Genomic DNA, 13,579 nt, shown 5'->3' with positions numbered 1-13,579 from the left:
AATTCAAGGAGCTGTGGCTACCCTTCCATACATTACTAGCCACCGAATTCAGGGAGCTTACGTGCCCTAGATACCTGAGGCTCCTGAGGCTTACACCGCCGATAACTTGAACGACCAGTGGAGAGAGGGGGAACCCCGTACGTATGATGGGAGGAGAGCAGGATGGGAGTTGTGAGTGTCTGAGATCTTCCTTGCGCAACACCGGACAGAGGGGGGCGGAGGGGGGGTGGACACGGGTGGTTGTTGGGGAAGTTTGTTACACTAAAAGAGGGGTACAGAGGGGTTGTTACTTGCTTACAGATCGTCATTCAGGTTCAATGCTCAAGACAGCCACCCAGGGCGGTTCTCACCTGGCTGGGACTGTTGAACTTTGCAGGTGGCGGCGAGCCCTGGAGAAAGCATCGATTTATTAAGCCATTGCCTGTCTATTATTGCCCGGTTTCTTTCTTATTTTTCACTGCTGTACCACTGTACTTAATAAAATACTTTAAACCTAAGAACTATGGGGCAGATGTATCATCACCATCATTTGCGATTCTCAAATAGCGATTTTTTTAGAAATCGCTATTTGAGAATTGCAATTTTGGATGTATGTAGAAAATCGCTATTTTTTAGCGATGTCTTAAAATTTCTTAATTGCGATTAGCAGATTGCTAATCGCAATAAAGGAATAATTTCCCATTCATTTCTATGGGCCAGGAGGCCCATAGGAAGGATTGGGAAGTTATTCTTAGGAGTTGTATATTCTTTGTTCTAAGAACATGTTGTGTTTCCTCTTGCTGCTGAGTGGTGGCAATAAAGGATTTATTGCATAATATTTGCCTCCGTGTCCTTAATAAAATCCAGATTTTCAGCCCACCAAAGCTGTGGAAAATCTACAATTGCTAATCGCAAATTGAGAATAATTTCAAGGGTGCAAGGGTGTCTTAAGGACACCCTGCTGCACCCCTGAAATTTACATGTGTGCGCATATGGCGCACATACATGCCCTAAGGGCATGTATGAGCGCCACATGGCACCTTTACAAATGCCAAAAAGTGCATTTGTAAAAGAATTCGCAAATTACCACCAACTACAAGTTGGTGGTAATTTGCGATTTCTTGGTATGAAATCGCAAAACATTATTGTTTCTTAAATGCTTGCGCAAAATTAAGGAATCGCAAAATTTGCGATTCCTAATTTTGCGATGCGATTTTTTCATACATCGCATTTGCCGATTTTTTTGTCCCAAACGCTGCTTTTTTGCGAATCGCAGCGTTTGCGACACAAAAAAGATGATACATCTGCCCCTATATTAATTTATAGAAGTCTCTTTCTCCTAAATCAGAAATAATGGATTGAAGAGTCATGATTACCATAACTCTGACATAGTTCTCTACAGTGACCTATCAGAATGTTTGTTTACTTGTTTCCCTGTCACCTCACTGCCTGCCTGGTTGTCTGAATACCTGTCAGTCTGCAATATTGCCTCTGTCCTTTTCTTTTTCCCATTTCCTTATCTGCCAGGCTTCCTGTCAGGCTGCCTTTCTGTCTGGCTATTGTTTGCTTTCCTGACTGGCCATTTACTTGCCTGTGTGACTCACTACCTGCATCTCTCCTTGCCTGCCTACCTACCTGCTTGCATGTCTATCTAACTATTTATGCCTGTCTGGCTGTTTGACTGTCCACCAATCTGCTTGTTTGTCTCCCTGCCTACTTGCTCACCTGCCTGCCTTCCTCTGGTTTCCTACATGCCTAGTTGGTCTGTATTGGCTTCCTGTATTTGCCTGTTTCTCTGACATCTGAATCGATCCTGCATAAACAGTATACCAATAGTACATTTCTCTGAATCGTTGTAGGTAAAACTTTCATTGGACTGAAGATTGTGGAGGCCTTGTTACGAAACAAAAGGTACTGGAATACAAGCAAAAGCTGTATTCTTGTGGTGTGCTACACAAACCATGCCCTGGACCAGTTTTTGGAAGGTATGCTGTCCTTTTGTATGATTTCTTGTTCTATCTGAATACTTGACGTGTATTGCTCGCCAAGCAGATAAGATTTCTCAAGGAGCCTTGCAGATTTTGGATGTAATGTTTAGCACGCAAGAATGTAAAGATGACTCGTAGTTGGTGTAGAATAGAAGTTCTTTAATGCAGACTCCTGGTACAAATACAGTGGATCGAGCACAGACCCCACAATGTCAACCGGCTCCTTCTACCGACCTCGGCCGACCCCTCATCAAATATGCTACATTCTCCCCGTCCCACCAACACTCCACATTCCTTCCATACCCACATTCTACCTTCTTAGACACTTTACCAACTTCACCACAAATCTTCCCCTTTTTCATTGCAAAAAACAAAATGGAAGACGAACATTAATGCTTAACAATAATAATGATAATACCCGATAGAACTAAAGTTTAGTGATCCACAAAATCACTCAACCAGATTGGTTTCTTTATAACCCTGTCAAACCTACCCCTCCTAAGGCCCTTTCCTACTGCACTTTCCTCTGATGGTTTCAGTCCTCCTGTGATGGTTTTCCTCGCACCCACACTGCTACTTGAACCCTCATCAGCTCAATTACTTGTTTCCCTTGGCAAGCATTCGTCATCCATCCACCAATCACCAACACGTCTCCCTCTTTCCTTGCCACTTTGCTACATAAGAACAATGGACTGAAATGGCGTACATTCCTGTTACTTAACAACACCGCATTGCAAAATATTTTGGTCACTTCATGTGGTCTTGAAAATCTGCTCTGATCCTTCTTTAACACACCTATGCTTTTGACTCTTACTACATCCCCTATTTGCAACTTTACTGGCTTACAACTGTGTTTAGAATCAAATACTGTTTGTATGCCTACTTTGCTTTTTCGATACGTGTCTTCACTCTCTCAGATTCCCAATACACTCTTCTGGCACATGGCATCCATCCAATATTGTCCTTGGTGAACACAGTTCTATCCCTCGGGGAAACATCCTAAACAACGAATTCTAAATCACGGCTTACCCTAACAACGATGTCAGAACAACGAGGAATTCCGAACAACAAAGTCCTTAACCACGACTATTAATTTCAACGAATTCCTGAACCACGACTTGGACTGAAAACTGAAAACAACATTGATACTGTGTCCTGAAATCATGGGAAGTTGAAAAATCGCCTGCCTGGCACTTGTCCAGTTGCCGCATGTTAAAATATGATATTCATTTAATTAATGGTCGGGGTAGTTTGGCATTCATGGGGTTTCTTTCATTCTACGTGCTACTGTTAAGAGATGTCTCATTGCTCGTTGTTTAGCTTTCGTGGTTCATGAAGTCGTGGTTTAGGTAGTAGTTGTTTATTCATACATCCCTATCCCTCATCAATTCGAAAGGACTATGTCCAGTGGAAACACAAGGCGCAAACCTGAATGCCAATATTGTTTTAAGTAATTCTGTTGTCCATTCCAAACCTTCATTTTTAGCCAGCTCTACTGCCCCTTTAATTACTCTATTGAAAACTTCCACAGCTCCATTTCCCGCTGGGTGATAAAGGGAGGTTTGTACAATGTTTTATTCCATTGCGTTTTAAAAACTTCTGAAACATTGCAGCCATAAATTGGTACACAATTGTCAGTTGTAATAGACTTGGGCAACCCGTCTCTTTAATTTCTTTTGTCTAAAAACTTGATCACTGTCTCTGCATCAACATGATCAACCATTTCTACCTCTGGCCTTTTCTAAATAGACCACTGTTAAAATATTATATCTTTTAACAGGTCCCTCCTAAATTGTACCTGCAATGTCTAATCCTAATTTTTGCAAACTCAAAGAGATGATGGACGGAGCGCTAAAACTTTTCAAACATTCACCCCTAGTCACAGATCTGGGTTGAATCCATCATCATTCTTTAGCTCACTTCGCCACCTCAGTTCAGACCCAGCAATTTGCAAATCAGTTTTGACCCTGTGCCTCATGGGAACAGTCCAGCCCGAACTGCAAAGCCAGGTCATCCCTGGACTGGAAACAAGCATCCTGGGACTTGTTTCTGGGTAACACCCCTCATCAGCCAGGCTAGCTTGAATCCAGTGGCAAAGTGAGCAAGGGGCCCACGTCTGGGCATACATACCCTGACAACTTAGGGTGAACAAAGCAAACACATAGAGATGATGGATGAGGCGCTGAAACTTTTCAAACACGCCGACAGCTTCTATCTTCGTGGGACAGCTCGATCCTCCTTCCTGGTCGCCGACAACGCCTCCTGGTCCGTGAAATCTCCGAGCCCAGCGTCACCCACACGCCTTGTCGAGGTGGCTTCCATCCGGTGCCCTCCTGGTGCCCACTAACACTGGCTAGTAGTCTCGAACTTGGTCCCCTCTGCTTTCAGGTGTCATCTTCCATCGATCCAGGCTTGGATCCACCGAACTTTCTTCACTGGTCGCCTGCCAGCAACTTCTTTCTTCCAGGCTCCTGGTCCGTCAACGAGGATTCCCGACGTCTTTTGAGTCCTATGCAGCTGCAGCCCCTGGGCTAGGTAACTTCGGCATTTCGGTGCCCCAGCATAGCCTCACTATCCAAGGGTCAGAATCTACTTTTGTTTTCTCCCTACCAGGTCGGGTTCGCCCGAGAACACTAACTTTGCAATTTCTAGCTACCGTAGACTTTGTCCCGCATCTCGCGTGAGAGTGCACACACTGCACCCGAGTCCCCTGGGTCTCCTAGAAGTAATCTAACGATTCTATAGTCAAATCCTAGCGATTCCAAAGCCTATTAGTACTGTACTTACCTGCTAGTAATTTCGCATTCCACTTTTCAAGTATATGGTTTTCCGTGCCCCTCGGGCATTTGTATATACTGTGCTAACTTAAGTATTTTTGTAAGAGTTTTGGTTTGTGCTTAGTACCCTGTCCTCATAAAGAGTACAGGGCTGTTGTGATCTTTAATAAATAACTGTTTATTTTCATAACACTTGTGTGGTGTCCTTTCACTTGGTGTTCAAGGGGTATATGTGGTATAACAGCTGGCTTAACACGCCCTCTCGAGTCTTTAGCCTTAGACTGCTCGTATCCACGCTACTAGGATAGCTGGTCTATGTCGGACAAAGGAGGAAACTCTGAGTCTCCCCTTGTGTCAGTTGACCCTCCACAGGTCATCCCTTAAAGATATACTGCGCTTAACTTCCATGAGTTACAACAAGTATGTACCTCTAGGAAGATTAAGCAAGGGGCTAACCCCACCACCTCCTTTCTGATTGGTCTCTTGGAGACTTATGATGCCAGAAAAGCTGAGAAACTTCTCATCTCTTCTAATCCAGAAGGAGGCATGCCTCCCCTTGAGGGAACCAGAGGTGACCCTGACCTCATCCACCTCTCAACTGAGAATGAAGATGTAGAGGATGATGAGGATGAGGATCCCTCTGGGGATGAGGCAGATAAGGGACAGGTAGAAGTCGGTAGACTAAGCAGGTCCAACTTAAGCAAACATGACAGTGGTACTGGGGGACCCCTGGGGCCACTATCAGGTCAGCTTAACATTGGGAATGGACGAGCCAGATCTCTGCCAAGAGGCTCTGGCAGATCCCTTCAAACCAATGGCTCTCACAACTCTTCTCAAAGAGGGATGGCATCCCCTCAGAGGAGAGTGTATGAAGCTAAAGAAAGGGCAGCCAATCTGAGGATTGAAAGGGAAGAACTTGCCCTGGCCAAAGAAAGGCTTGCCTTTGCTAGAGAGCAACAGTTAAGTGGGGTAGTCCCCACTGGTGGCAGCATTGTACCTAGCAATAGGGAAAAGAGTTTTGATACAAAACACCTTGGGAAGATAGTGCCCCCCTTTAAACAAGGGGGTGACATCCACAAATGGATTACTGCTTTGGAGAGGGCCTGCACTGTGCAAGGTGTTCCCCAGAGTCAGTGGGCAGCTATCTTGTGGCTCTCCTTTGAAGGTAAAGGAAGAGACAAGCTCCTCACCACAAGGGTAGAGGATGCTAACACTTACCAAGTCTTGAAGAATACACTGGTTGAAGGGTTTGACCTAACCACTGAGCAGTACAGGGTGCTGTTCAGGGATACCCAGAAAACTCAGTCTCAAGATTGGTCTGACTTTGTAGATTGTGCCACTAAGGCTTTTGAGGGCTGGTTGCTGGGCAGTAAGGTTACTGATTATAAAGGATTGTATAATTTGATGATGAGAGAACACATTTTAAACAATTGTCAGAACCAGTTGTTGCATCAGCATCTTGTTGACTCAGATCTGACCTCTCCCCAAGAATTGGGAAAGAAGGCAGACAGATGGGTTAGAACAAGAGTTAAACAGAACCAGGGCCAGAATCAAGGTGGTCAGAAGAAAGCAGACCAGAAGGGTAAAGATTCTAAGGGGGAACAAAATGACCAGAAGTCTTCGACAGGTCCCCAACAACCCAAAGAGGGTGGGGGTCAGGCTCCCCAAAAGAAGAAAGAAGGCCAATCTAAAAGGTGGTGCCAATACTGCAAAAGTAAAACTCACTGGTTTAGTGAGTGCACCAAGAAAGGAGGAGGCCAGACTCCTGCCACTGCAGCCCCTAAGGCACCTGTGCCCCCTAGTACAGCCAGCAGTGGTAGTGCACCTCCCAAGGGTTTAGTAGGGTTAACCCTGGGTTCTGAGGGGTGTGACAACTTAGTTGGTACACTCACTCAGGCTGTCCTTGTCAGTACAGGGGATATGGATATGTCCCCTGACATAAGTCCCAATACTTTGGGAAAATACAGACAGACACCTTTCATTAATGGAAAGATGGCTCAGGCCTATAGGGACACTTGTGCCAGTGTCACAATGGTGACACCTAACTTTGTGGACCCTGGACAGATCATGCCAGGTACAGAATTCCTGGTGACCAATGCAAGCAATGTCACTACCAATCACAGTATGGCAATTGTAGCTTTCTCCTGGGGAGGGGTAACTGGCCAAAAGAAGGTTGTAGTTAGTTCAGACCTCCCAGTGGATTGTTTGTTGGGCAATGATTTGGAGTCATCACAATGGTCAGAAGTGGAGCAGAGGACTCACATGGAAATGTTAGGTTTGCCAGCACATGTGTTTGCTGTGACCAGGTCACAGGTCAGGAAATGCCCCACTGAACAGGTGCTGGATCCTGGAACAATGGACCAGACACCTTCCAAGAAAAAGAGCAGCAGGGTTAAGGCTGTGCCTTCCCCCTTGCCCCAGGTTGAGGATCAAGTCTCAGAGGAGGCTGACCTACAGGAATTGAGGGAAACTGAGCCCAGAGAGTTTGAACTTGATCAAGTTGAATTCTTGGGTTCAGGGGGACCCTCAAGGGAAGACCTGGGGAAGGACCAGTTAAGCTGCCCTTCTCTTGAACCCCTCAGACAGCAGGCTGCTGCTGAGGCTGCTGGGAACGCCACAGGTACCCACAAGGTATACTGGGAAGATGGACTCCTGTACACTGAGTCAAGAGACCCCAAGCCTGGCATGACCAGGAGGCTGGTTGTACCTTTGTCTCAGAGAGGTTTCCTACTTACCTTGGCCCATGAGATTCCCTTAGCAGGTCACTTAGGCCAGACAAAGACTTGGGACAGGCTTGTCTCACACTTTCACTGGCCTCACATGAATGAGGATACCAAGGAATTTTGTCGCTCCTGTGTCACTTGCCAAGCCAGTGGTAAGTCAGGTGGCACAACAAAGGCCCCCCTTATACCAATGCCTGTGGTGGGGGTGCCCTTTGAAAGGGTGGGGATTGACATTGTTGGTCCAATGGAACCCCAGACAGCATCAGGGCACAAGTTTATACTGGTGGTAGTGGATCATGCCACCAGGTATCCTGAAGCTATTCCACTTAGGACCACCACAGCACCTGTGGTGGCAAGGGCCCTAGTTGGAGTGTTCTCCAGAGTGGGCTTCCCTAAGGAGGTTGTCTCTGACAGAGGTGCAAACTTCATGTCAAGCTACTTAACTGCTATGTGGAAGGAATGTGGTGTCAATTACAAATTCACTACACCCTATCATCCACAATGCAATGGGCTTGTTGAAAGGTTCAACAGGACCCTAAAAGGGATGATTCATGGACTACCTGAAAAGCTCAGGCGTAGATGGGATGTCCTGATTCCCTGCCTTCTGTTTGCTTACAGAGAGGTCCCACAAAAGGGGGTTGGCTACAGCCCTTTTGAACTTTTGTATGGGCATCCTGTGAGAGGCCCCCTGTGTTTGGTGAAGGAAGGATGGGAGAGACCTCTCAAAAAGCCTGCAACCAGCATAGTGGACTATGTACTTGGTCTCCGCTCCAGGATGGCTGAGTATATGGAGAAGGCATCAGAAAACCTTGAGGCCAGTCAAGAACTTCAAAAAGCTTGGCATGACCAAAAGGCTGTCCTGACTGTTTATCAGCCTGGACAGAAGGTGAGGGTGTTGGAGCCAGTGGCCCCAGCAGCACTCAAAGACAAATGGTCTGGGCCCCACACAATTCTTGAGCAAAAGGGAGAGGTCACCTACCTGGTGGACCTTGGAACTCCCAGGAGCCCCCACAGGGTGCTCCTTGTCAACAGGCTCAAAGCATATGTCGACAGGAAGGACATGAGTTTGCTCATGGCCATAGATGAGGGACAGGAGGAAGAGAGTGACCCTCTCCCAGACCTGCTCACTCAGAATCCTGATGATGGGTCAGTAGATGGTGTTGTCTTTTGTGGCAGCCTCTCTGAGCATCAACAGAAAGACTGTAAACAGGTTCTTCAGTCTTTCAGACATATGTTTTCTCTGACACCCAGTCAGACCAATTGGTGTACCCATGAGGTTGACACTGGTGACAGTCTGCCAGTTAAGAGTAAAATCTACAGGCAGCCTGATCATGTTAGAGACTGCATAAAAACTGAAGTGCAGAAAATGTTGGAGTTGGGAGTCATTGAACCCTCAGACCCTCAGATAGCCCTTGGGCTAGTCCAGTAGTTCTAGTGCCAAAGCCTCACACCCAGGGTGGTAAGAGAGAGATGAGGTTTTGCGTAGACTACAGGGGTCTCAATGCAGTCACTAAGACTGATGCCCACCCAATACCAAGGGCAGATGAGCTGATAGATAGATTGGCTTCTGCCAACTACTTAAGCACATTTGACTTAACAGCTGGGTATTGGCAAATCAGGTTAGCTGAGGATGCCAAGCCCAAGACAGCATTTTCAACCCCTGGTGGGCATTATCAATTTGTGGTAATGCCCTTTGGTCTGAAAAATGCACCTGCCACCTTCCAAAGGTTGGTGAATCAAGTCCTTACTGGGCTGGATGACTTCTGTGCAGCATATCTAGATGATATTGCTGTCTTTAGCTCCACCTGGGAGGATCACCTGGTCCACCTGAGGAAAGTGTTAGAGGCTCTGCAAGCAGCAGGCCTCACTATCAAGGCCACTAAGTGCCAGATAGGGCAGACACAGGTTGTATACCTGGGCCACCTTGTAGGTGGAGGCCAGGTTCAGCCACTGGAGAGCAAAATACAGTCAATCAGGGACTGGGCTCCTCCAACCACCCAGACTCAGGTTCGAGCTTTCTTGGGCCTGACTGGTTACTATAGGAAGTTTGTCAGGAACTATGGTTCAATTGTGACACCATTAAATGAACTGACAAGTAAGAAAATGCCAAAAAAGGTTCAGTGGACAGCAGGCTGTCAAAAAGCATTCGATGACCTAAAGCAGGCCATGTGCACAGCACCTATCCTTAAGAGTCCAGACTACTCCAAACCATTCATCGTCCAAACAGATGCTTCTGAGTTGGGTGTGGGAGCTGTTCTTTCTCAACTGAATTTTGATGGTCAAGACCAGCCCATTGCTTTTATAAGCAGAAGGCTGACCCCCAGAGAGAAGAATTGGTCAGCTATTGAGAGGGAGGCCTTTGCTGTGGTTTGGGCCCTGAAGAAGCTGAGGCCATACTTGTTTGGCACTCACTTCAAGATTCAGACCGACCATAAGCCCCTCTTGTGGCTAAATCAGATGAAGGGTGAAAACCCCAAACTGCTTAGGTGGTCCATTTCCCTACAGGGGATGGACTTTACAGTGGAACATAGACCTGGTACTGATCATGGCAATGCCGATGGGCTCTCCAGATATTTCCACTTAGAACAAGAAGACTCACCTGGTCAAGGTTAGCTTATTGTCCCAAAGTTTGGGGGGGGGGGGGTCATGTAGGAGAGTAGGGTCTGCAATCCTATGATCACCCAGATTTTTTGCTTTTGTTTCACTGGTTTACGACTTTCTCTGGCTGTGGGCCTGCCAATCAGACCCACAGCCTGGCTGTTCTCTTTCTAAATTACGACATGTACCCTAGGTGCATTTACCAATTGGTGCCGGGCCACCTTATCAGACCCTGTAACTCAGGGCATAGGTGTACCCAGGGCTGCCAGGGGCTGCAGCATGTATTATGCCACCCCTGGCTGGCCTCTTAAATTTGACACAACTGGCTGCATGACAGCTGGGGCAAAGTGGTGTCACCACGCTTTGCTGTAGGTGTAGTATACCTATACCTAACCCTAAAATGGACACACAGATTCCTATCAGTCACTCCTATGGCAGGCCTTGACAATCCTGAAGGCAGAGTGCTTGGAATCGTGTGAGATGGTGCTCTGGCATGAGCTGAGCCCATCTGCAGCTTGCGGAACCAAGTCCTAATAGCTGTTCCATGATATCGCATACCATATACTCTTAAGTGCATTATAATCCTCGCGGTTAAATGCTAACTTTGGTATTGCTTTATCAAAACATGTCGAGTAAGGTGTCATACGAATTGGAATTCTAACCCCTCGCCAATTCTGGCGACGGGGTTAGCATTCCACCCTTCTAGAGGGACACGACATGTCCGTAACTGTGAACCCCGGTTAAAGTTAACTGAAGCCTCAGCTCCACAAAATGGACGCTGCCACCACAGACACGAGTCTGACCCCCTGCAGCTGGGAGTCCTTCCAGCGAGGGGAGCCTGGACAAAGGGTTTCCTGTCAGGGGCGGTGCTAGCACCGTCCCAGACATGGTTTTGTGTATCCTGGGTAGGCAGGGCTTTACAGGAAGGTGACTGCTGAGTGGCACCCCGGTGCTCACTACGCATAGGCCGGTCTGAACCAGTTCCAGGGGCACACCAGCCCCTGGCCTGGGGAAGTCCGGCATGGCAGAGGGGTGTAACCACCCCCCTCCTAGTCCCACCCATAGGCAGGACCTAGTCACCGGGTCAGCCCCCTTTTTTAGTATAAAGATGGGAGCGGGCCCCCTGTTCAAATTAGATCATCTTTGGAATCAAGACACGACTTTCTTCGAAAGGACTTCACGATTTCTTCTTCAAGATTCTCCCTTGTGGCTAAGGAGTAGTCACCCTGCATCCGCAGGCACCATCCTAAAGAACACTGCGGTCTGCTGCAAGTCCTTCATCACGAATCCGACGACCCAGTTCGACGAGACCCGGCTTCCCTGGCACCTCTGACCTCTACTCACCTCTACAGCAAAGCTGAGAACCGTGAGTGCGACGAGACCTCGAGGGACCGACGATCGCCAAGACTGCACGACATCTTTACTGCAAGCCCACCGTGTCCTCCACGGGTGAGTGCTTTGGGGTCCGAGAAGCCCCGACCCTGCGCAGCTCCAGCACCCAAGGTCAGCCTCCCTGCATCTCCACGATCTGCGTGGGGCCCTTCTGCTGTTTGCTGTGCACCGCGTTGTTTGGCTACTAGCCGGCTGGCTTGTGGCCTTCCGAACGACGCCCGACGACATCACTGCTGCTGGTCTGGTTGCTCCAGACTGGCCCTTGCTTCCTTCTTGAAGAGAGGCACCCCGGACCCTCCTGGTCCACTCCAGACGCCATTTTAGGTCCACCGCGTGGGCTTGAATTTGCCAAGGCTTTGTTGCCCAATCCTGGGTCCAGCGACGCCGACAGCTTCTATCTTCGTGGGACAGCTCGATCCTCCTTCCTGGTCGCCGACAACGCCTCCTGGTCCGTGAGATCTCCGAGCCCAGCGTCACCCACACGCCTTGTCGAGGTGGCTACCATCCGGTGCCCTCCTGGTGCCCACTGACTACTGGCTAGTAGTCTCGAACTTGGTCCCCTCTGCTTTCAGGTGTCATCTTCCATCGATCCAGGCTTGGATCCACCGAACTTTCTTCACTGGTCGCCTGCCAGCAACTTCTTTCTTCCAGGCTCCTGGTCCGTCAACGAGGATTCCCGACGTCTTTTGAGTCCTATGCAGCTGCAGCCCCTGGGCTAGGTAACTTCGGCATTTCGGTGCCCCAGCATAGCCTCACTATCCAAGGGTCAGAATCTACTTTCGTTTTCTCCCTACCAGGTCGGGTTCGCCCGAGAACACTAACTTTGCAATTTCTAGCTACCGTAGACTTTGTCCCGCATCTCGCGTGAGAGTGCACACACTGCACCCGAGTCCCCGGGGTCTCCTAGAAGTAATCTAACGATTCTATAGTCAAATCCTAGCGATTCCAAAGTCTATTAGTACTGTACTTACCTGCTAGTAATTTCGCATTCCACTTTTCAAGTATATGGTTTTCCGTGCCCCTCGGGCATTTGTATATACTGTGCTAACTTAAGTATTTTTGTAAGAGTTTTGGTTTGTGCTTAGTACCCTGTCCTCATAAAGAGTACAGGGCTGTTGTGATCTTTAATAAATAACTGTTTATTTTCATAACACTTGTGTGGTGTCCTTTCACTTGGTGTTCAAGGGGTATATGTGGTATAACAGCTGGCTTAACACGCCCTCTCGAGTCTTTAGCCTTAGACTGCTCGTATCCACGCTACTAGGATAGCTGGTCTATAAGGTTGACTTACAACCAATCATCAATAAGGGTTGCTGGACTGATACATAGTGTTCACTAGAATAGTGAGCACTGCATATCAGGCCACCTTCTCACAGCCGTGACTGTGATGCAAACATTAACATTGCACTTAGGTTTCTTCCTTTGGTGACCTCCTTCATTAAGTACAGCCTCCTTAACATTTAGTACACATGTTTTAACATTGTCATCGCCGGACTCCTCTGAGTCAGTAGTGGAGCCCTGAGTGAGTAGGAGGACCTCCTTCACTCCACCTTTCTGCCTCCGGCACACCTTCTGGAAATGACCAATAATACTACATCCTGCACACTTTTGATTTTTTGTGGGGCATTTTTTTTCATTGGCAAATGCCCCAACTTCCCATATCTGAAACATCTACTTTTGAAGGCAGGATAGTCGTAATGTTCTCTGCTTTTACTGTCATTCACCACAGTGTTGGGTTCCCACTTTACTACCTTCTTTGACATATTATTTGTTTGCACTTTAGCTACTACGCTCCCTTCCCCTATTCTGTCTGCTCATTGTGGGATACCATCCTTGGCATACCTTCCCATTATTTCTGCCTTCTTTACAACTTCAATTACCTCTTGAAGAGATGACTCTCCCATAGTCCAGATTTTTATCCTCTATATTAGAATTTGAGCAGCACATTGCGATTTGATCATGTAAAGCTCGTAGTGTAGAATAGTGAACATACAAGTCAAAGCTAAATTCTTCAGAGCAGCTTCATACTGACTCTTCTTTCTCATGTTTACTGTGGAAGAACTTGTAGTGACACACATACTGTGGGATTAAAATAGGCATTCAAAGCCTCAATCGCATGCTT

The 13,579-nt window shown here is 47.5% G+C and overlaps 1 protein-coding gene across 1 annotated transcript in view; it reads left to right on the top strand.

The window, feature by feature from the left end:
- Positions 1–13,579, top strand: part of LOC147661249 (NFX1-type zinc finger-containing protein 1-like) — an 805,409-nt gene that overhangs the window by 420,431 nt on the left and 371,399 nt on the right. Inside the window, exon 13 of the mRNA XM_086951201.1 lies at positions 1,839–1,964. Coding sequence (XP_086807327.1) covers positions 1,839–1,964 — 126 coding nt within the window. The remainder of the gene's footprint in view (positions 1–1,838; positions 1,965–13,579) is intronic.

Source organism: Lissotriton vulgaris, unplaced genomic scaffold (genome assembly GCF_964263255.1).
Source record: "Lissotriton vulgaris unplaced genomic scaffold, aLisVul1.2 SCAFFOLD_534, whole genome shotgun sequence".
NCBI classification, from domain to species: domain Eukaryota; kingdom Metazoa; phylum Chordata; class Amphibia; order Caudata; family Salamandridae; genus Lissotriton; species Lissotriton vulgaris.
This window is presented reverse-complemented; position numbering and strand designations above follow the sequence as displayed.